This window comes from Centrocercus urophasianus, unplaced genomic scaffold (genome assembly GCF_019232065.1).
Source record: "Centrocercus urophasianus isolate 14NV4802_14NV808 unplaced genomic scaffold, USGS_Curo_1.0 seq_607, whole genome shotgun sequence".
NCBI classification, from domain to species: Eukaryota; Metazoa; Chordata; class Aves; order Galliformes; family Phasianidae; genus Centrocercus; species Centrocercus urophasianus.
In genome coordinates this window covers 308-22,516 of record NW_024885208.1, presented here as the reverse complement: position 1 = coordinate 22,516, position 22,209 = coordinate 308, and the positions used below count along the sequence as shown (strand labels likewise).

The 22,209-nt window shown below is 56.0% G+C and overlaps 1 protein-coding gene across 3 annotated transcripts; it reads left to right on the top strand.

The window, feature by feature from the left end:
• The first annotated feature begins 8,900 nt into the window (after positions 1–8,900).
• LOC122169931 (double-stranded RNA-specific adenosine deaminase-like) lies at positions 8,901–21,970 on the top strand. Of its 3 annotated transcripts, none has more exons than XM_042836458.1 (15): positions 8,901–9,259; positions 11,025–12,526; positions 14,429–14,615; positions 14,696–14,853; positions 15,238–15,379; positions 15,546–15,754; positions 15,987–16,143; positions 17,055–17,226; positions 17,751–17,844; positions 19,117–19,242; positions 19,341–19,474; positions 19,653–19,835; positions 20,226–20,338; positions 20,816–20,943; positions 21,215–21,970. In XM_042836458.1, exons 2-15 carry the CDS (start codon positions 11,106–11,108, stop codon positions 21,453–21,455), a joined length of 3,465 nt encoding a protein of 1,154 aa, XP_042692392.1. In that variant the 5' UTR covers positions 8,901–9,259; positions 11,025–11,105; the 3' UTR covers positions 21,456–21,970. The 3 variants fall into 3 exon arrangements, with proteins under 3 accessions (XP_042692392.1, XP_042692391.1, XP_042692390.1); XM_042836457.1 differs by having other exon boundaries at positions 11,022–12,526; XM_042836456.1 differs by having other exon boundaries at positions 9,083–9,259; positions 15,588–15,754.
• Positions 21,971–22,209: the final 239 nt, after the last annotated feature.

Here is a 22,209-nt window from a genome sequence, read left to right as displayed (position 1 = left end):
AAAAATAATTAAAAAAAAAAAAATACGACGTCCTCTCTGCAAACCCACAGACTGAAAACGCTTCTGTCCAGACTGAAGGAGGCTTCCGCACGGGTTTGCACCTTGCCTCTGTACTGCTCGCTTCTTTTTTTAACGATAGGGGAAAGCATAATAGTTTATTTTAACTATGAAATATATTGCTATATTACAAAGGTTATTGTAACTTTCAATTATGGTTTTGTACCCGACCTGTTGTCGGCAGGCAGCGACGCCCGCCTGCTGCCCATGTCTGTTTCTGAGTACAGTCACTGCGGGGCCGCGGCTGGTGGGAGCTCCCAGCACAACCCCCATCCCGATCCCTTCCATCCCAAGGCGTTAATCCCCGCTGGGATCCTAAATTTGTGTAGCACCGGGGCTTTGCTTTTCGCTTTTCTCAGCCTCCTGAAAGCCATTCCTTCTCCTGGTCCCGTTCAGCTGCGGGATGGAGGCTTTGGGGACGGAGCGGTGCAGGGCGCATCGCTTCTCCCTCGCTTTCGGACTTCAACAACCCAACCGTTTGGCTCAGAGCAGCCACACCGGCGCAGTGCGGTGCTCTCCAAGTTCAGGGATCACCCATCCATCCTCCTTGGGGCAGGAGGGCTGTGGGGTCCCACTCTCTTCTTCCTCTCAGGTCAACGTGTCCCCAGCTCGGGGACGAGGGCATCCCCACATCCCCACTGGTGGCAGGTAAGGACTTGGCACGGGGAGGCCGTGGGGTGCCTGGAGGTTTTGCTTCCTTCCATCTCAGGCTGTGCTTGTGTAGGACGGAGAGGCAGCCCCAAATTTAGGAGAGGGACGCGGTGAGGTTGCAGGGATTGTCCCAGCTCAGCCTTGCCGTCCTCAGTGTGCACTTGGGGGGCATCTCAGCACTGTGTGCAGGACGAGGTTTGTAGGGAAATAGTCTTAAACCCCCCTTTGCAGCCCTGCTCTGCGCTCCTGGCTGCTTCCTTCCATGTGGAGCAGCAGCCAGGGTTGAGCACCTGGGACCAACTCCTGCTGCCTTCCTCCAGCACAGCAAAATCCCTTATGCAGCTCCTCTATCCCCCCCCCATCCCCACAGCGCTGTCACTGTTATCAGTTATCACTATCAGAGCCCATGAATGCACCCGGAGCTGCAGGTTGGAGAGCTCAGAGGGCTCCTTGCAGGGCTGAAGCCCCCCCAGCAGCTCCAGCTGCCCCCGTTGAGCCCAGCTTGGGGGGTTCCTGGGGTTTGTGGCCAGGCTGGAGGAGAAGGGCTGGCTCCTTTCCTTGTGAGCGGTGGTGAGGGCATTGCTGACCCCCTTCTGCTGGGGCTGAGGTCTGTAGGGTGCTTGGAGCCCTTGTGCTCCTCCTGTCCCCAGCCATCTCACAGCCCTGTGACCCCCAGGTAGGTTTGCTGGGGTATCTCCTTTTGGGGGGGGGGGGGAGTTGAAGGATGCTGCTGCTCCTGCTGCTGCTGCTGCTGCTGCTGGGGGACTTTGCTCTGCTTCCTGCCCCCATCTTCTCCCCACTCAGCTCCCTAAGGGCTGCAGGGAGGATTTAACGGGGGGAAGCCCTTCTGCTCGGGGGGTTCTTGCTTTTCCCTGGATGAGCCCCATCTGTGCCCCATTTCCTGAGCAAAGGGCAGCTCTGCAGCCCCCAGGATGTGCTCTTCTCCGCCTCCTGCCCAAATCGTTCCTCCCCTGCACTGCACAACCCAACGTGGCCCCATAGAGCTGCTTGGGGCTGCGGTGAGGATCCGGCCCCACACTCCTCCCAATCTGCGCATGGCCCTGAAGAGGGGAAGGGAACGGGCCCTGCCCGTCCCAGCAGCATTGCCATAAACCGAGCTGTACCCAGAAACAGGCGCGTTTTAAACTATGGCTTTAACCTGTTCACTGTAAAAAGTGCCTTGGACTTTAATCTGAAGAGGTCAGTATCTATAAATATTTACCTGTGCGGGTGTGTAAGTATGCAGATCTCGATGTATAGTTACACACGCAAATATATGACGTATACGTACCTACATAAACGCTTCAGACCCCTCTGTTCTGCTGGTCCTTGGAGCTCTGTTCTGGGTGTTGGATGGGAGCTGTGTTGGCAGGGAACCGTTGCGATGCTCAGGGTGGTCGTGCTGTGGGTGCACTGGCATTGGGGTGCTGCCTCTGAGGGGTGCAGGTGGCGGAGCAGCCCCTCACCAGGGGGGTGCTGAGCTCCCTGCATCTCAAGGAATGGCTTTGTGTCCCTCGGGGTCTGTGCTGGGCTCTTGTGGTCCCTATATGAGCTTTAGGAAGACCCCGCAAAGAGAAACTTTCCTTGCTGACATGCAGACATAGGGAAGGATGAGGACAGTGGCACCAGTGCTGGTTTTCCAGTGGCTGCTGCCATCTCTGCCTTTGTTGGTGGGGAGGGGGGGGGGGATGAGACTTCCCTGAGCCGCAGTAGCAGGCTTTCTGCTTGGGATGGCTCTGCTGTGCCAGCAGCCCACCTGCACGAGGCTTCTTGTGCTGAATGAGAGCCCCTCTCCTTTGGCACTGTGCTGATGCACGCATTTTTTCCCTCCTCCTGAGCCCAGTGTGACCAGAGCTGCTCCCAAAGCTCAGCCATTGGATGGGTCACCTCTCACCAAAGAGACAGAATCTGGCTGGGATGTGGGACAGAGCCTCGACGGAGTGCCCTGAGCTTTGGCTCATGGTTTAACACCCCTCCCTTTCTCCCTCCCCCCCCCAAAAAAACGCAACCAACCCAGATGCAGCCCCACACCCGCAGAGGAAGGATGGGGTGACACGCAGGGATGGCACCGTGACAAATCACTCAGTCGAGCATTGCTTTGAGCCAAAGCTGCCAACTTTCAAACCACCTCCAGCGTTCCGAGGGGCTCTCAGAGGGCTGATGAATGCCACGCCAGCTCCATTTCCCAAATTAGTGTCTTAGCAGTGCAGAGCCCCGTGCCATGAGTGCAACTGTGCGCTGGTGCTGCCCATGGAGACGGGAGGGATTCGTTTAATCTCTGCGTGCGGCGCCAAATCTGCTTTTATTAATGGTCGGGATTAAGGCAGGAGGCAGAGCTGTGTGTCCCCATGTCCTTTGCCTCCCAGCCCCACGGAGGTGGTGGTGGTGAATGAAGCTCGCTCAGAAGGAGGAAAAATCAAGAGGAATCAATGCTGTTAAGCACTGCGCTCTGCAGTTGCTTGAAAAGCAGATGGAGGTTCTTAAGAACAGTGGGGAACTGCTGGCCCGCACCTGAGGAGGGGAAACCCGTGGGCACGCTGCCATAGGCCTGAATCGACGCCTGCTGGGAATGTGGGAGCAGCTCCCAGGGATTGCAGCAGGGCTGCTTTCCGTGTGCTCCCATTTCCCATCTCGGGGGTGGGGAGCAGAGCAGCCCTGCGGGGGGGGGGGTTGGTTCTGCCCTGGGGGTCACAGCGCAGCTCAGGGCCGTCTCCCGCTGTTATTTCCATCTCTCACAGGCTCGTTTCACCGAGGTAAAAGCAAGGCTGCTAATTTCATCCCCTGCCGGGGCTGTTAGTTACCGCTAATTATCCACACGGCGGTGTGAGGTCTGCAGAGCAGATCGCGCCTCGGAGAGGTCTGGGCAGCGTCAGTGGAGCAGCTCAGCAATGCCGTGGCTCGGCTGCTTCGCGCCCCATGCCCAGCACTGCGGGGCTGCGTGCGACGGCTCCTGTGCTCCCCACAGCTGCTGTGTGCTGATATCTCCCTGCCCGGCTTGCAGTGTTTGCACAGAGCTTCCTTTTCTCTCCCCGACGTGCCTGCAATCCCCATGAGGGCGCACGGAGGATGCATCTGCATGAGGAGATGCCAGGAGCAGCTATCGTCGCTTCCCAGCGCCCGCTGCTCGCACAGTGAGAAGGGTTCCTCAGCAGGAATCGGCTGTGAAAAGCGGTGGTAAATGACACTTTGCTGTGCCATGGGTATTTCTGGGTTTCCTGCTGGGTTTCCCGTGCTGCAGTGGTGGAGGCGCTGGGGGGGGGGGCTTTGCTGCACTCCCTCCCCCCCCAAGTCCCTAGAAAAGCGATCCCTCCTCCACAGCAGTGCTCTGTGCATTCCTGCATCTGCTGCTGGGGGGGAGAATGCAATAGAGGGGTTCAGAGGGAGGAAACCCTTCCAGGTGGTATTTTTGGGAGCTCTGGACCGTGCAGGCTTTGGGGTCGCTGCTCCAGCACAGGGCCTGCATGGCTTTACTTGTACCAAAAATCGGTTGGGAGCAACAGGTTGCGTATTAATGAAAGAGGAATCAATTAGGCGGCGAGCTGCTCAGCCACCTGGTGCTGCTGACTATTTTTTCCCCCTCCTTTTCTTTCTCCTTAACGCTCTGCTGCTGCCTCTGGGGAAGTCATGAAAGAAGCGAGGCACGTTCCAGCTTCTCGCTTGCTTTTAGATTAAACAAAAAAAAAAAAAAAAACGCCTTTTGTGGGGAAATCTGTGCGGAGCATCCAATTAAAGAGCCGTCCCCGTGCCATCCATCAGCGCCGGGCTGCGGCTCGGCTGTCAGCCGCTTTGTGCTGCGCCAACAGAACCATTTGCAGCGATCAGAGGGGGGAAAAGCAGAGAAAAGGTGTGAGGGGATGCTGTGGGAGGCGCAGAGGAGCTCAGTGCGATGGAAGCACTTCGGAGATCTGACTGCAGCCGGCTTCTCATTGCAGCCTCGGTGCTCGACAGCCCCGTAAACGCACAAAAAGAGGGGCTGAGCGCTGCCCTTCCATTGCAGAGTGCTGACCCTGGGGAAAATAGCAGAGGGGTGGGGGGAAATCAGCCCTGCCGTTGTGCCTTGGGGTAAAAGGGGAGCCCTGAGATGGGGGGCGGGGGGGGAGTGCAGCCTCCAGGATGCCTTTCAGCCTTTGGGTTGGGGCTGTGCCCAGCTGGGGATTGCAAAATCCCTTCGATTTGGCTGAGCACACAGCAAAGCTCTCTCTCTCTCTCTCTCTCTCTCTCTCTCTGCAAAATCAGATTTAATATTAAATGCAAAAGGGGGTGGCAAAGGGCAGGAGGGAACCTGGGCTGGATGGCACCGTAAAGGTTACAGAACAGAATGTTAATGCTGTCTGTCAGGAAGCTCCCTGCAAGCTGGCAGTGGGAAGGCTCACTGATGTGACTGATGAGCTGCCTGGGAGCTGCTGCCTTCATTCAGAGCAGCACTGGGAGCCCCTTCTCACTGCTCCCCATCCAAGGACTTCCTTCACACACACACACCCCCCGAGGGGGGGGTGAAGGCTCTGAGCAGCAAGAGCCATGCAAGAACACAGCTCCCTGAGCAACAGCAGCGCAAGGCTGAAGGCCAAGGCGCCCAGCAGACATTGACAGCCATGAAAACGTGACAGATGAGCCCACCAGCAGCCAAGGCGAGGGCTCACGTGGCAGCCTCAGCCATGGGGAACGCTGCTGTTGTCGCAGCCAGCGCCGAGCTGCTCCCTGCTGCTGCAGCTGCACAGTCACTGCGATGCTCCTGCAGCTGTGCCATCCCCACCCACAGCCCCACAAGGCACTGGGGAGGCGCAGGGAGAGCCCCCCCCTTCTCCCCCCCCTCCATCCCCTCTATGCTGTATCGGGATGAGCAATCGCTGCTGATGTCTGCAGAGCAGCCGTGGCAGCTGCTGCTGTGCCATCCAAGCTCGGCTTCACACCTCTGCTGAGCGGTGAGGAGCCTCGAAGGGAATTGCTCATGCAGCGTTGGGTGATGCTGCTGCTTCCCCTGCCTTTGTGTCAGCAGGGATTGCTTCGAAGTGGGAAATCCCGTTTGGGATGCAGCACTGAGCTCGGGGAAGGCAGACCCAGGGCTGGAGCTCTGCGTGCAGCCCTTTGGGGTGCGAGTGTCAGCTGCTCCTTTCCTGCAGGGATGGAGCAAATGGCATTCGTGGTGGTTCTGCAGGTTGAGTGACTGTTTGTTAAAATGGGCCGCCACCAGCACCACCACTGAGGTACCAGTGCTGCAATGAGAATCTATTGGGGGAAAACAAACAAACAAACCCCCCAAAAAACCTTTGGAGGGGAATAGGAGCAGCAGGAGCTGCGGAGATCCGACATGGGGCTCACAGCTTTGCAGCTGCACCCAATGCAGAGCAGCACTGTGGAGGATGCAGGGACTGAACCCCATTCCTTGCAGCACTGCAGGGCTCAACGTTGCGCTGCAGGAGCTCAGAGCACAGCCACAGGGCAGCACCTCCGCTCAATTAAAGCTTCCAGTCAGCTGATGGAGGAGAGTAACAAAATGTCCCCGTTGCAATCGAGCCATCGGCTTTTATCTCCCGGTGGGAACAGGCTGATTCAACAGCGAGGAAGCGATATTTCAGCACGTCTCATAAAGCAGCTCTTAGATGGAGCCCGGCGGAACAATGGCCTTCCAGCAGCGGGTCGGGCGGGGGAGCTGTGCCACAATTTATGGCATTTCGTAAGAGGGAGCGGAACAAAGGCGGCACCTGAGGCGCTCGGTGCCTTGGTTCGTGCTGCCATCGTGCGGGGGGGACGAGCTCGGAGTCGGGGGTCCCCCACAGCCTGTGCTGGGTGGGGGTACGGAGCAGCACGCCAAGGCTTTCAGCCCCTTATCTCTAAATTAACCCACGGATCGTCCTGATAACAGCTCGGCTGCTCCATCTCTCCCACTGCGTTCCTATGGAGACCAGCTGGAGCTTGCCCAAGTCTCCACGAGTCGTAGAATCATAGAATCCTAGAATGGCCTGGGTTGAAAAGGACCACGGTGATCATCAGCTCCAACCCCTTGCTGTGTGCAGGGTCGCCAACCACCACAAAAGGCTGCCCAGAAAACCCATAGGGTGCCATAAGGATCCATAGGGCGCCATAGGGACCCAAAGAATCATTGACTCATTGGATGCCCTGGGTTGCAAAGGAGCACAGCGGCCATCAGCTCCAACCCTGCTGTGTGCAGGGTCACCAACCAGCAGCCCAGGCTGCTCAGAGAACCCATAGGGTGCCATAGGGACCTGTAGGGTGCCATAGGGACCCAAAGAATCATTGAATCATTGAATGCCCTGGGTTGAAAAAGAGCACAACGGCCATCAGCTCCAACCCTGCTGCGTGCAGGTCTCCAACCAGCAGCCCAGGCTGCCCAGAGCCACATCCAGCCTGGCCTCCAATGCCTGCAGGGCTGGGGCATCCACAGCCTCCTTGGGCAACCTGTTCCATAGGATGCAGAACGAATGCTGATGGAGGGGCTGTGATTCTCAGGGATGCAAGGCTCCGTTGCTTCGGTTGTTCCACGGTGCAGCCGTGCAGGGATTTGAATCCTCTGCTCTGCCCTAAGAGCTGCAGGGATGAATCACGTTCACGGAGGTTGGGTTATAGGCTGAGAACGATCACCAGCAATTAAAAAAAGAAAAGAAAAAAAAGAGCAGATTGAAGGCTGTGTGTGGAGTGTGAGACGCTGCGTGCCCAGGCTGGCAGCGCCCGACCCTGCAGTGTGTGTGTGTGGGGGGGGGGAGTTGTGCAATCACGAATCCTCCTAGGAAATGGGAATTGGGGCTGGAGGAGAGGATTTTGTTTTGGAAGACAGGTATTGCTATTGAAAAAAATAATAATAATTTAAAAAAAAATCCACCAAAAAAAAAACCCAGCAAAATCAGCTTCATAAAACCACCCCCAAACATGAGCAATCCTGGGTTCGGCCCTGCACCTGACTGCCTGCAGTAATTCCAGCCTCATTTTGATGCCAGGGGAAAGCAGCCCCATCGGTCCCCCTGTTTGCCCCATAGGTCCCCCCATCAGCCCCATCCCTATGATGCCACGTCCCCGTGTCTTCAGGTCCCCGTAGAGCTCCTATAAAGCACCCTCAGCCCCTGCCCACCCCCAGCAGAGGGGAAGCTGAGGGGCCAGGGGCTCCCGTGGGTGCTCACACAGAGACGTGGGGCTCCCTGTGGGCGCACAGTGCGACGTGGGGCTCCCAGCTCCGTCTCGCTGGCAGATGGCACACAGTGAGCAGCAGACGGGAACAGGCTGCTCTGTGCTGGAGAGCTCTGATGGGTTTAATGGGGAGGTGGGGGGGGTGAAGAAGGGGGGAAGCAGGATCCATGCTGAGAGAGGAGGAGGGGGGGGGAACATTGTAGTGTTCCTGGAAAATGGCGCAGGGAATGGGGGCTGCAGCTTGGCTGGGGGAGGGGGCAGCTCCACGCTGCATAAGATGAATTGAAATGGGAAAAACTGGGGGTGGGGGACCACAAGGGACAGCGAAGCCTCGTGGGGCGCAGTGGGGCCCTATGAGAGATGAAGGGTCTGCTAGGGGTGGGGCACACAGAAGGTGAGTGAGCCCCATGGGCTGTGGGGAGAGTTTAGGGAAAGGGGAAACCCCAGGGGGGCTTTGGGGGAACACAGGAGAACGGGGAGGGGGGGTTGGAGGCCCAGAGAATAACGGGGACCCTGGGGACGGAGGAACTGTAGCAGTCACAGAGCCCAGGAGGGCAGCTGGGGCAATGAAGACCCCGCACTGACCAGACCCGACGCCCACCCGGCACGCGTGCATCGCGCATTGCGCATGCGTCCGCTAGGCAGCGCTCAGGCGCATGCGCATCACGGCTATCACAGGGCGCATGCGCAGTAGCAGGCACATGTAGAGTGAGGCCTCGAGCGGCCGCGCCCACAGCGACAAGCGGCGCCCGGGGGTGGGGAATGGAGGATCCGGGGATCGGAGCGGTGTCCTCCGTATGGAAGCGGCCTAGGCAGCCCCACCACCGCCATGCGTTGCCCTGCCCGAATGCGGCCTTCGCGCCGTGCCCTGAAGGAAGATGGCGGCTGCGATGCCGCGCGGCGTAGATCGATGACGTCATCATGGCGCGCCCTCAGCGGCGCCGGCGGCGGCGGTAAGGAGCGGGAAGGGGGCGGGGGGGGCAGGGCACGGCGTACCGGGAGGCACCCGGAGCTCTGTGGTGGGCGGTGGGGGCATGGGGACGGGACGGCGGGATGCGGGGCTGTGCCTCCGCGGTGCGTGAACACGGAGGATAAAGAGAATTTTCGTCTCGTGGCCGCGGCGGCGCTCGGAGACGCGCACGGTGGTTCCGGGACCGGACCGGAACCCCTCCCCGGGTCCGCTGCTCCGCGCCGCCTCCAGCACGGCCGCGCTCCTCCTTTCCCCTCCTCCCCAACAGTTTCGGGCACGGCGCCGCGTTCCAGCGCTGCCCGCCCCCGGGCGGGGCGGAGAGAACGGTTGCGGGGACGGAACCGAAAGCGAAAGGATCGGCAGCCATCTTACGGGGTTCCCCGGGACCGGTACCGCCTCCGGCGATTCGGTTTGGCCGTCCGGACGCAGACCGGAGCGCAGGTAACGCGTGACGGGAAGCGCTGCCCCCCGACGCTCGGTGCTTCTTTGAAGCGAAAGGAGCCGCGTTTTGGGAACAAGGCCGGAGTCGGTGCTCGGTGTGATTAAGGAGCAGTGAGCTGAACGTGCTCTGCTGCTTTGGGAACCGAGCACTCCGTGTGCAGCCTCCCTTCTTTCATAGAACCGATCGTAGAACGGCCTGGGTTGAAAAGGAGCACAATGATCATCAGCTCCAACCCTCTGCTGTGGGCAGGGTCACCAACACCAGCCCAGGCTGCCCAGAGAACCCATAGGGTGCCATAAGGGATCCATAGGGTACCATAATCATAGAATCATCATAGAATCCTAGAGTGGCCTGGGTTAAAAAGGACCACAATGCTCATCTCGTTTCAACCCCCTGCTATGTGCAGGGTCACAAACCACCAGACCAGGCTGCTCAGAGGATCCACAGAGTGCCATAAGAAGCCATAGAATCACGGACTCATAGAATGGCCTGGGTTGCAGAGGACCACAATGACCATCCATTCCAACCCCCTGCTGTGTGCAGGGTCTCCAAACACCAGACCAGGCTGCCCAGAGCCTCATCCAGCCTGGCCATGAATGCCTCCAGGAATGGGAGTACTGGAAGGCTGTAATGAGGTCTATCCAGAGCCTTTTCTCCTCCAAGAAAAGGAGCAGCCAAGAAAAGAAGGACCCATCCATCTCCCCCCATCCATCCATGCAATCCTAGAATGGCCTGGGTTGAAAAGGACCACAGTGACCATCAGTTCCAACCCCCTGCTGTGTGCAGGGTCTCCAACCACCACACCAAGCTGCCCAGAGCCACATCCAACCTGGCCATGAATGCCTCCAGGGATGGGGCATTCCTCCTCCTTTTCTCTCTGTCGCATCACCCTTCAGTGCTGCAGCACTTTGGGAAGTCGGAGGGCTTCCTTTGCAAAGAGTTTTCCAATGCTGGGTGATGTGGGGGTACCAGGGAAGGAGCCCAACAGAAATTATGCGTTGCTGCGTGTAGGAGGGCTATGATATGCCCTATGTGTGACTGCTTCTCTTTAAGCAACACTTTAAAAGCTCAGAGCTGCAGCCCAGGGGTTGGCACAGCCCTCAGGGTGCGAGTGAAACTCGGGCTGCCATCGCAAAGCACCTTCATGGCATTACAAAGTGCTCACCTATCCGATTTCTCTGTAGGATATCGCTTTACTTCTGCAGTGTGATGCTTTACCTCTGTAGGTCGTGTGCAGTCCACAAACTAAGGGGGAATTTGGGGTTTCGGACTTCAGCTGCAAATCTTAAATCCTCCGTGAGGCTCTTGCAGCTCTGTTCTGTGCCACGTTGAGCTGCCTCACCTCCTCCCTCTGCCTCTCAAGCTGCAAAAAGCAGACTTGAGATTCTTGCCTCCCTGCGGACACAGAAGTGAAACTTGCTCGTGGCTTGGAATCACCCAGTGGTGCCAGAAGGTATCACCAAAACTCAGACAGCCTGTGCAGCTGGGTTGATGTTCAGCCCAATGAGAGCAGTGTATCGCTTTCTTTTAAAGCTGTCTTCTTGTTAACCTCAGCCAGGGTTCCTGGCTGCTGGGTTCTGACCTGGGCAGGTGCAATTTGCCAGTTGTGCTCACATGAATAATTTAATGTCAGTGGAAAGCAGGAAGGCTTGGCGGGATGCATGTCTCAGTAGAATGGAGGCTGTTCAGACTGCACCTCTGGAAGCGTATAACTGTGCGATTGGGTTTTTAATTGGGTTCTTTTTTTGTGTGTCTTCCCAGCAGGTATCCACTGAGAACTGGAGAGAATCGCTGCTCCTGGTGTGCAGGCAGCCTGGACACAAACGTGTGCTCAAGCAGTGCGCTATGAGCAGAGGCACTGCTCGAGGCAAAGGCTCACACCTCACCCGAGCAAAGCATAACTGCTCCAACACTCGCCCAGCTTTCTTTAACTGCCCCCAGACCTCACAGAAAACGAATTGGGAATCCTCTTGGCACCTAGCAGAGCAGGATGGTGATGTCTGCTTAATTCAGAGACCGCAGTCGTACAGCAAGCTGCGTGCTGGAGGATGGCAGGCTGCTGCTCCTGCAGGGAGAGAGCAGGGCGGCCGTGGCAAAGCAGGATGGCATAAGTTCTCCAGCAAGCAGCAGGTAGAAACACCCCCACATCGTCCCTTCCCTCATTATCACCCTCAGCAGGACTTGCAAAGAGATTCGTCTGCCATCAGACTGAATTTACAGAGACTGTCTCTTGCTGGGCAGAGCTTGGAACAAGAAATTCTGAGTATTTTAGGGCAGCTCCGGGAGGGAGAGACTCGTACGGTTCACGATCTTGTACGTAAGCTTAAAACTCAAAAGAAGGAGGTCAATCGTGTTTTGTATCAGCTCCTCAGGGAAGGCAAAGTGCACAGGATTGTTGGGACACCGCCGCTGTGGAGGATTGCCAACCCAAACACGGAGGGAGAAGGAAACCCTCCTGAGCACGGGGTGGGGAGCACAGACCCAGCTCCTGAGAGCAGAGAGGAGAGGAGTGCAGCTTGTAGGAGAGACCCCAATCCCACCATGGCTGAGACCAAGGACAAAATCTGCAACTTCTTGTTCAGCGTGGCGGACACGACGGCCATCAACCTTGCCAGAAATATTGGATTTTCCAGAGCAAAGGATGTGAATTCCTTTCTCAGTGCTTTGGAGAAGCTGGGAGATGTCCGCAAGCAGAACTCCAGCCCTCCGCGATGGTCCCTGACGAGCAGGAAGCGTGAGCGGATGGAGATGAGGCTGAAGGCCACTGCAGCACCAGCAGATCCTGCGCCAGAGCCGGCTGTGCAGCCTCCTCCTGTGCCTCCAGCTCTGCAGGAGGTGGCTGCAGCTTCACCAGCAACGACAACAGCGGAGCAAAGCATGGGAGATGGGCAGCAGCCGTCAGAGCAAAGCGTTCGGAGCGATGCTGCTGGCAGGGAAGCAGCCACGCCTGAGGACTCCAAGCCCTTATTTTCTGGCTTCAGCAGCTACGATAGCTCTGAAAACGGCAGGTGGGCTTCGGATGATATCCCAGATTATCTGAACACTATCACCAAGCAGTCGGACGGGTCAGAATCCATCATGCACTCCCAGTCTTCCCCCAGCTACGCCGCTCAGTTTAACACTGTCTTCCCATGCACGCCCGTGGAGAAGCTGCTGGCGTGCCAGGAGAAGAACCCAGTGAGTGGCCTCACCGAGTACTCCCAGTTTACCTACCAGCACTGTGAGTTCACCATGCTGGAGCAGAGTGGGCCCTCTCACGAGCCACGGTAAGAATGCTTCCTGACATCCCTGAGCTCTTTTTGTTTCAGCTAACTTCAAGCAGCTTCGCTCTGGTGTTGTCCCAAAAGGCTTCTTGTTGATGTTTGCTGTGGTTTGGGCTGATTCATTTCTGTATTTAAGCACGAATCAGCTAGGCTACGTTTTAACCCCAGCTTTGCTGTGGTAACCCCACACAGAGGTAGAATTCATCTCTTCTGCTAAATGCCCTGTCTGATTTGGTCCCTTGGCTTTCAATTTTGGTTATATTGAGAGAGTAAAACTGGCATTTCTGGGGTACCTCTGACTTATCCAGATGCAGGCACGAAGGAAGCCCCAAACAAAGCAGCTGAGAGCAGCGAGTTTGGGTTAAATGAGGTGAACCCACCCGTGGTGTCTCTGTGGTGTGGAAGGTCAGAGTGCAGCACGATGCTGTGCTGTGTGGAGTCAGTCTCTGGGGTCCCACCTCGACTGCTGAATTGTGGCTGTTCCTGAGCGAGATGGTGAAAAGTGTGTATGTGCCACACTGGAACACGTCAATAGACTCGCTAGACAGGAAAATTGGCCTAATTTCTGAAGGCAGAGTCCCAGGTCTTTTTTGTAAGGGGAGATGGAATGGATCCATCTCTCCTATATTCAGCACTGGTGAGGCCGCACCTCGAGTGCTGTGTCCAGTTTTGGGCCCCTCACTGCAAGAAAGACATTGAGGGCCTGGAACGCGTTCAAAGGAGGGCAATGAAATGGTGAGGGGTCTGGAGCACAGGGCTGAGGAGGAGAGGCTGAAGGAGCTGGGAATGTTCAGCATGGAGAAGAGGAGCTCAGGGGGGACCTCATTGCTCTCTATGGCTGCTGAAGGGAGGCTGCAGGGAGCTGGGGGTCGGCCTCTGCTCTGGTGTCATCAGGGATAGGAGCAGAGGGAACGGCTTCAAGCCACGGCAGGGGAGATTCAGGCTGGACATGAGGAAGTGTTACTGTTCAGAAAGGTGGGCAGCACTGCAATGGATGCCCAGGGAGGTGGGGGAGGCACCGAGCCTGGGGGTGTTGAAGGAAAGGCTGGATGTGGTGTTGAGGGACGTGGTTCAGTGGGAGCTGTTGGTGATGGGGGAACGGTTGGACTGGGGGAGCTTGGAGGTCTTTTCCAACCTTGGTGGTTCTATGATTCAGCCCATCTCCGGATCCCGTGTGACCCCTTGTTTTTTTTCTGGAAGCGAGTTTCCTGTGCACAGGGCTGGAGAGCAGGAGAGGAGCTGCGTAGCTGGAAAAGCAACCAAACATGAGAGGTGTCTGTGAGGCAGCCCCTCCTGAGCTGCTGTGGATGCACTGGGTGGCTCACAGCACTGCTGGCATTCAAGGAAAGTGCCAGAGGGACAGAAGAGCCCAGATGAGGTGCAGGCAGAGCAGCGTGGGCTGCTCTCAGACTTCCTGCTTCCCTGCGCAGGGGATCATAGAGTCATAGAATGGCCTGGGTTAAAAAAAAACCCACAATGCTCATCTTGTTTCAGCGTTGCAGGGTCACCAACCAGCAGACCGGGCTGCCCAGAGCCACCTCCAGCCTGGCTTTGAATGCCTGCAGGGATGGGGCATCCGATAGGATGCGGCCGAGCTGCTCTTTGCAAGGGGTTGTTGCATCTTTCCAGCTGTCTCTGTGGCTTGCAGAACAAGGCAGCTCGTCCCTTTCTTGCAGAACGAAATCTAGAGCTGCTGCATCTCTCCTAAGCAGCTCTGGAGGATGCTGTGAAGTGAGATACACACAGAGCTCTCCTTTCTGCTCATGGCAGCAAAGGTTTGCTCTCAGCCTGGAGCTGCCTGCTCGCTCTCATCGGCTTCCAAGAGCAAACACTTGCAGTGAGAGCACCACGGCTTTGCCTCTTGATTGACCCTGCTGATTTTTGTCTCTTGGTTTTCTTTCAAAGGTTTAAGTTCCAGGCATTGATTAATGGGCGCCCATTCCCACCAGCAGAAGCAGGGAGCAAAAAACTTGCTAAACAGGAGGCAGCAGCTAATGCCATGAAGATCCTGATGCAGGAAGCAGAGAATGGATACACTGACGGACTGAACAGTGAAATACCATTTGTGTCTGACAGCTCTGAGCTGGAACAGGTGAATCTTGTCATCTTCTTTTTGAGTTTGGTCAAACGTTGCTCGTTGTGAAACCCATCTCCTCAATCTTCTCGTTGCAGTCTTCGCATTCAGAGCCAGATCTGTCGCCTGCTCCGGCTCAGCTGAACCTGCTCCCTGGGAAGCACCCCATCAGCGTGCTGATGGAGTATGGGCAGAAGTCTGGGAACACGATTGAATTCCTGCTGCTGTCTCAGGATGGCCCATCTCACGATCCCAGGTACGGCGTGCTGCTGTCAGCCCTGGGGAGGATGGAGGCCCTTCCTTCCCTTAACACCTTGCTGTTCAGAGCGCTCCTGTGCTCCTCCTGAGCTGACCTGTTACTGAGGAGTCTGGGCATGGCTCCTCCACGACGTCTGTCTCCAGAAGGAAACTAAAAGAATGCCTTTTCTCAGAGCAGGGATGCTCTGCTGTACCAAGAACAGCTTCTAGTCCTGTGCCCTACCTGGTAGCACTGCTCTGGGATTTCCAGCTTGAGGCCGTGGTGGTAGATTCAAACTGGAGATAATGCAGAAGGATTTAAAGTTGAACAGGGAGAAAGGGATAATAAGCAGACTGAGATGTGTGTGCTTAACGCTCTTCGTATGCTATGATGTCCTGTCAGGTTCAGCTACTGTGTGAAAATGGGTGACCAAATTTTCCCTGCTGTGGTAGGAAACAGCAAGAAGGGAGCAAAGCAAATGGCAGCAGAGGTTGCTGTGAAGATTCTTTCTGGAGAGTCGGCGCCACGTGTCCCACCTGAACAGGTACAGGGAGCTTCTTTGTGACACCCAGCTGTTTTGTTGTGTCGCATTCCCCCTTTATGGCTTGCATTTCACCCCACGAGGTCACGTTGTGACTCTGGTAGGGCTTTGCAGAAGCCTGCAGTGCCGTTGGTGCTTAACAGCCCTGTCCTGTCCAACTGTCTTCCAGCCCGTTGCGAAGCCCCAGGGTGAACACAGCTGTGCTCTGCAGGTGGTCGTTCCTGATGAACCCAAAGCAGTGAAAGCAAAGGGTGTTGGGGAGCTCATCAAATACCTCAACGTCAATCCGGTCAGCGGCCTGCTGGAATACGCCCGCTCCAATGGCTTTGCTGCAGAGTTCAAGCTCATTGACCAGACAGGACCTCCCCATGATCCAAAGTAAGTGGCTGCGTCTCTCCGGGTGGAAATCTTGCCTTGTTGCTGTTGTCCTGGAGTAGAGAATGTAAAATCCATCGTGTGCTTTGAGATGACAACAGGCTGTGCTGCTGCCTCTGCCGGACCTGCTGAGGATCCACCGCCTGCACTCTGCTCTTCTCTGCGCTGAGAGATTCAAAACCAGGCTGAAACCAAAGGGTTTCTTCAGCTCTCAAGTGCTCTGCTGTCTTTACAGGTTTGTCTATCAGGCGAAGGTTGGAGGCCGCTGGTTCCCAGCTGTAACTGCACACAGTAAGAAGCAGGGCAAGCAGGAGGCAGCTGACGCAGCGCTCCGCGTTCTGATCGGCGAAACGGAGAAAGCAGAGCGCCTGGGAGGGATGAGCGTCACAGAGGTAACGTCCAGCTCTAAGGCTGGCTCTGCTTTTGTTGCCCTCTGTCTCTGCTGCTGCTCAGCCCGGCAGAAAAATGCCCCAGATGGTTGTTCTCTGAAGGTGTAGATGAGCTGAGGCTCTGCTAAAACGGGCTGCATATTTCCCCAGGGCGCAGCCACGCTCTTCGCTCCTTCTGGTGTCTGCTTCAGGGCTTCGTTATGCTCTGATACTTCCATGAGCTGCTGAAGTGTGTTCCTGTGGTGGTACAGGAATGCTTTCATTTTTATTCTGATTTAAAAAAAAAAAAAAAGGAAAGAATCCATTCCGAATGCCTTCATACTAGACTGAAAATTACATCAGCTCGGAAAGAGCATCAGACACAAGTGGAGCTCTGGCTGAGTCAGGATGGAAATCCCAAACCTGAAATCTCACTTTGAGTTTGGTGATCTCTCCAAAGCTGCATTCCCATTTGGGCAGCTGTGGCTCTAAATAGCAAATCCATCAGGGAGGATGTGGTGGGGGGCGGTGATAGAGGAGGCAGTTGCAGGTGCAGTCTCCTACCAAGCAGCCAGAGGAGGAATTCCTGCAAAGCCAGCCGCAGAGATCCTTGGCTGAGTCCCTGGGAAAACAGACGAGGCTGGGTTTTGCTGCTTTGCACTGGGGTTCCCCCTGGCAGTCTCAGGAGGCCGTCCCTCAGCTCGTTTAGCTCTGCCAGGCAGGCAGCTTGCTGCAGCTAATGATGTGCTTGGAGCAGAGCTCGGAGCGCTGGAGAGGCTTTCCCAGAAATACCCCAAAGATCCCCCCAGCCCTCCATGTGTTCAGCCCTGAATGGCTCTGCCTGCAGTCCGTGTTCTGTGCGTTCCTGCCTTCTGCTTGCTTAGCTGTGTTTTGGGTTAGCTGCTGCCTGAGCTCTTTTCTTCCCTGCCCTGCAGCTCCCAGTGAGGGGCAGCACCCTCCACGACCAGATGGCCATGCTGAGCCACCAGCGCTTCAACGCTCTGACTGCTTGCATCCAGCACAGCCTGCTTGGGAGGAAGATCCTGGCTGCCATCATCATGCGGAAGGGAGACCAGGACTTGGGAGTGGTGGTCAGCATCGGGACAGGTATGGGCTGCTTCCAGCACGAGCTGTGCTCTGAGTCCCCCACTGGGTTCCCCATCAGCTCCAAGCAGGGAACGGCTGCTGCTGGAGGCTTCAGAAGGGCAAGCAACGCTCCCAGGGCTCACATGGTGTCACAAGTGATTTAGGTGGAGAGAAAGAACAAAGTGATCACACCTCCAGCTGTGTTGCTCTTAATCTTTGCTTGCGTTGCTGTGTGCTGCTGTGTGCATCGGAGCGTGGGCTCCTTCAGATAGCGCAGGTTCCCCTCTTAGTCACAGCTGAAAAGCGCTGAGGCTTGGAGGGACGCTGCCCTAAAAGTGTGGCAGTCAGAGTCTCTGCTGTCCGTGGAGCAGTGTGGGCTCTCTGTCCCTTCTTTTCCTCCCTGGGTCAAGGTGATCACCTGGGAGGTAGGTGCTGCTCAGGAGCCCAGGGAAGTAAAACTTGGTGCGATGAAATCTTTCTGCAAGGCTCTTGTCGTGGCTTTGAGCGAGACAAGCCTTCCGTTTCTCTCTTATTTTTCCCCTCAGGTAATCGGTGTGTGAAAGGAGAAGAGCTGAGCTTGAAGGGGGAGACAGTGAACGACTGCCATGCAGAAATCATTTCTCGCAGAGGCTTTGTGAGGTGAGAAGGGGGGAAGCCCAGGGCTGTGCCTGCTAAGGGCTGTAGCCGCGGCGGTTCCTGCACTGCTTTAACACCAGTTTACCCATGGTGCTGTTAAAAAGAGGGATGTTATTTGTGATAAGGAAGGGCCACGCCTGAACTGTACCCAAATTAGGACCAAACTGGAGACTTGCCAAGAGCCTGAGGGCCTCTTCTGCTGCACTGAAAAGAAAAGCGTGGTGCAGAGCACGCAAAGCACGGCTCTGGTCTGAGCACAGCACTTCCAGGCAGTGCGGGGGGGATTTTGCAGCCCGGATCCTTTGGTGGAACTTGTGGGTGCAGAAGGCGTTTGCTGATAAGTGACAAATCCCTTTGCATCAGCTGGGAGAGCTTTTTCCCAAACCAAACTGCCCGATTGTTCTCTTATCTGTAAAAGCATTCAGAGCTTCTCGAGAGCCGAAGTGAGGCGCGATTGGGCGAGCCTCGATAATTGCCTGCCCTCCCAGTTATGAGCAGCAGCAAAGCAAGCTGCTGTTGTAAAGCTGTCGTGTGCCCTCTGTGCCATCCTCAGCTCTGGAAGGTGTTGAGGGTCGGCCCTCAGCAGGCTGTGAAATCAGAGGGCTGCACTCTTGCTTACCGTCTGTCTGAGCTATTAATCTTGACAGCTGTAGCTGCTGGGCTGCTCTGGCACAGCAGAGCCTGTCAGAGATGACAGCAGTCAGCTTCCCCTCTCCTGCACGCGCTCTTCTTGAGGGGTCTCTGTGAAGCTGCAGTTGTTCTTCAGTCCTTGACGGTGTGTTGGAGACCTCAGGGTTTTCCTCTGCTCCCGGCCAGCAGCAGCCATGAAAGACCCAGTCAATGTAAACAGATCGTGGGCTCGTGCTGATAATGCTGCTCGTGTTCAGCTGCCTCTGGGGCTCTTTACTCTGCGTGCAGACTCGGTGCTGACTAAAGGTGCTGGGTTAACAACCTTGAAGTCTTCTTCACGCTCAGATCAGATGTATACAAACAGCAGAGCTGAGCCAGCCAGCCTCCTTTCTCTCCTCTGCCAGTGCTTCTATCTGCTTACCCAACACAACGCGTATTTGTTATTGCCTGTCAGCTGCTTGGTTGGAAATCTGCTCTGTTCCATGCCTCTCTATGGTGTCACGTGCCATTCATTGGCTTCTGTCCTTGGTTTGATGGAGGCAGAGCTTGGGACCCTGCTTGTCCAGGGCCTGGGCAGTGTGTGGATCGATGTGCATTTTGTCTTGAGGAGCAAAGCCCCTTTTGATGCGTTGTTCCTGTTCTCAGGTTTCTCTATAGTGAGCTGATGAAGTACGACCCCTGTAAACCTTCTCCAGAAGAGAGCATTTTTGAGCCAGCGGGAGGGAGGAGACTCAAAATAAAAAGCAACATCACCTTCCACCTCTACATCAGGTTGGTGTGGGCTGATGCAGGGGGTGAGCAGTGCAGCACCTCCAGCCCTGGCAGCTCTCTGTGACCCGGCTGTAACCTGAGGAGCATTTCACTTCTAGCACAGCACCTTGTGGAGATGGAGCTCTCTTTGATAAGTCCTGCAGCGACCAGGCGAGCGTGGAGGGGCGGGCAGAGCATCAACCCCTCTTTGAGAACCCCAAACAAGGCAAGCTGCGGACCAAGGTGGAGAATGGTGAGTGCAGTTTGCTCCCTGTATGCTGGGTAGCTGCAGTCCTCCGTTCTGAGCCATCCTGGAGCTCCAGGCTTCCTTCCCTCGCTTTCTGGGGTGCCGTGGTGGGATTTGAAGCAGGCGAGAAACAAAGGGAACGAGTGTCTGAGTCCTGACAGGAGAGCTTTCCTTGCTCACACAGGGGAAGGCACCATTCCTGTGGAGTCGAGTGACATTGTGCCGACGTGGGATGGGATCCAGCATGGGGAGAGGTTGCGCACCATGTCCTGCAGTGACAAAATCTTACGTTGGAACGTGCTGGGCTTGCAAGGAGCACTGCTGTCACACTTCATCGAGCCGGTGTACCTCAGCTCTGTTACTCTTGGTATGAGTCTCATCGTCCCTGTCTGGGTTGGGACGGCTGTGGAGCGAGCTGCAGCGCCGAGTAACCCCCCCTCCCAATGTGGAGACTGCAGGAGTAAGAGACTGAAACGTCAATGTTGGCAGAGCTGCTCCGTTTTGGAGTTTGCGGGTTGGAGGTAGTGGGTGGTGTGAGGTTTTCCTCCAGGATTCTTGATTTTAGAAGGTGCTTGTGAGGGTGAGACAAAGCTTGCGTCGCTAAGGGCGCATACAAACCATAAGCTTCCACCTAGGGGTGTGCAGCAGTGAACTCGCTGCTGCTGATCCCCGTGGCTGCCAGCTTTTAATGCTGTCGTTCTCAGGGCTCGTCTGTTACCTGCGTTGTTCTCTGATGCCTTCATTTGTGCCTTCATAGGTTACCTGTACAGCCAGGGCCACCTGACAAGAGCAATCTGCTGCCGCATGGTGAGGGATGGGGATGTGCTGCAGAAGAGGCTCCAGGCTCCGTATTGTATCAACCACCCAAAGGTCTGTGCTCCTCTCTGTGTTCCCATCTTCTCTTCCACCTCAGCCCTTCATTCTCACTGAGGTCCCTGTAGGGGTGTCAGCTGGTGGCCGGTAGAGCAGTGCGTCCCATCTCCCTGTGTCCATGGCTTCCTGGGGAGATGCAGACCGAGGTTACTCTCCTAGCCTTCATTTTAGCAGCAAATAGTGGCTTCTTCACCTCAGGAATTCGGCTGAGCTGAGTGCAAGGGTTGGAAACTCCTCAGATTTCACTTCTCTCAGGTGAGATCAGACCCAGCACCACCGCCTCCCGAAAGGAGCACCAGTGGAGGACCTTCAGCGTGGGGTAGCTGAGGTTTTAACACGCAGAGCACTGAGCATCAGGGATGGAAAGCAAAGGCCGTAGCTGAGTGCAGGGCTGGTGGCTGCTGTGTGCCCAGGTCACCCTCTTACCCCCATCTCATGGTGTTGGGAACCCCCCCCTTCCCTCTGTGGCTGCAGGTTGGACGAGTCAGCGTGTACGACTCCGCCAGGCAGACGGGCAAGACAAAGGAGTCTTCAGTGAACTGGTGCCTTGCTGATGAAAGCAAAGTGGAAGTGTTGGATGGCACAAAAGGGAAAGTAGACGGGTAAGGAGAGCTTTTCCTGATGCTGCTTTTCTGGCCGGGGAGATGGGGTCAGTTGTATTCTTACAGCAAGCATTGCAGTATCTGCTGTGGGGAGGGGGATTTCAAGCTGACTCGATGCAGAGCTCTTGAAGCAGAACAGATTGTGCCCAGGCTCTGCAGCAGAGCCCCGGGGGATCTCATGGGCCTCTGCCACAGGGTTGTCCCGAGTCCCGTGCTCCTGTCGGCTTCTCTGTGTCATGTCTTTCGCCGTTGCCTTTTTCTTCCTTCTCAGCCCGAAGCTGGAGGTGTCTCGTGTTTCCAAGAGGAAAACCTTTGCCCTGTTCCGCCAGTTATGTGCCAAGACTGATTGCAAAGAGCTGCAGAAGCTCTCGGTGTACTCAGAAGCAAAGGAAGCAGCCGTGCAGTACCAGCAAGCCAAGCAGTGCTTCTTCGGTGCGCTGGAGGAGATGGGCTACGGCAGCTGGATCTGCAAACCACAGGAGGAGGACAACTTCTCCATCTCTGATGCATAACCAGCTGCCCTGGGTGGGTGTGTGGGTGAGCGTGTGCAGGGTGTATGGGTCCATCTTTCCCCACTTTCCTCTTGAGACGCAACCAGTAGTTGCAGCAGTTTCCTCTGTAGGCCTTGGCTGCCTTCTCTCTCTGCTCCTGTTCCTCCCAGTCCTCTTTTAAACCACGCATGAGAATCGTTGTCTCTTTTTAATTTGAAGCTAGGGCAGCCTGAGTTTGTTTGCTTTCGTGTTCTCATCTCTGTTTGTTTTTTGGTTTTTTTTCTAAAAAAAAAAAAAAAAGAAGGCACAAGAAACCAGAAGGGACCGCAGCCCTGAGACATTTGGACCATGTGCTGCAGCTCCCTCTGGCAGATTTCAGGGCAGGTTCTCTCTTTGGAGAAAGCTGGCAGGCTGTTTTATGTCTCGTGTTCTCCCTGCTGTTTGGTGGCTGGCAGCTTGGCTGGGCTGGGACACAGACTGAGCTCTGCACAGCTGCCAGCAGTGCATTCTGTGTTAATAAATTTTAGGTATTGTTACCTGGCTCTGCTCCATGGCTGTGTGAAGTGCTCAGGACTGAAAGGAACCCTGGATGTGGAGCCGAGGGCTCACAAACAACAGAAATGAGTTGTTTGCTAAGCACTGAGCTGTGGTAATGGTGGATGAAGCTTCTTGCCTTAACCAGGGGTTTTGGGAGCAGAATTTGAGCCCTGGGCAGAGTTCTCCCACCTCCTCCTTGTCTCTGGGCTGGGGAATTCACGTTGCTTTCCTGCTGGCA

Excerpts from the sequence above, each read along its gene's own strand:
- LOC122169931 (XM_042836458.1), top strand. The coding sequence starts at position 11,106 with ATGAGCAGAGGCACTGCTCGAGGCAAAGGCTCACACCTCACCCGAGCA. Across the intron at positions 15,380-15,545 it reads CACGTGTCCCACCTGAACAG|CCCGTTGCGAAGCCCCAGGG; the intron begins GTACAGGGAGCT and ends ACTGTCTTCCAG. Across the intron at positions 19,836-20,225 it reads CCTCAGCTCTGTTACTCTTG|GTTACCTGTACAGCCAGGGC; the intron begins GTATGAGTCTCA and ends GTGCCTTCATAG.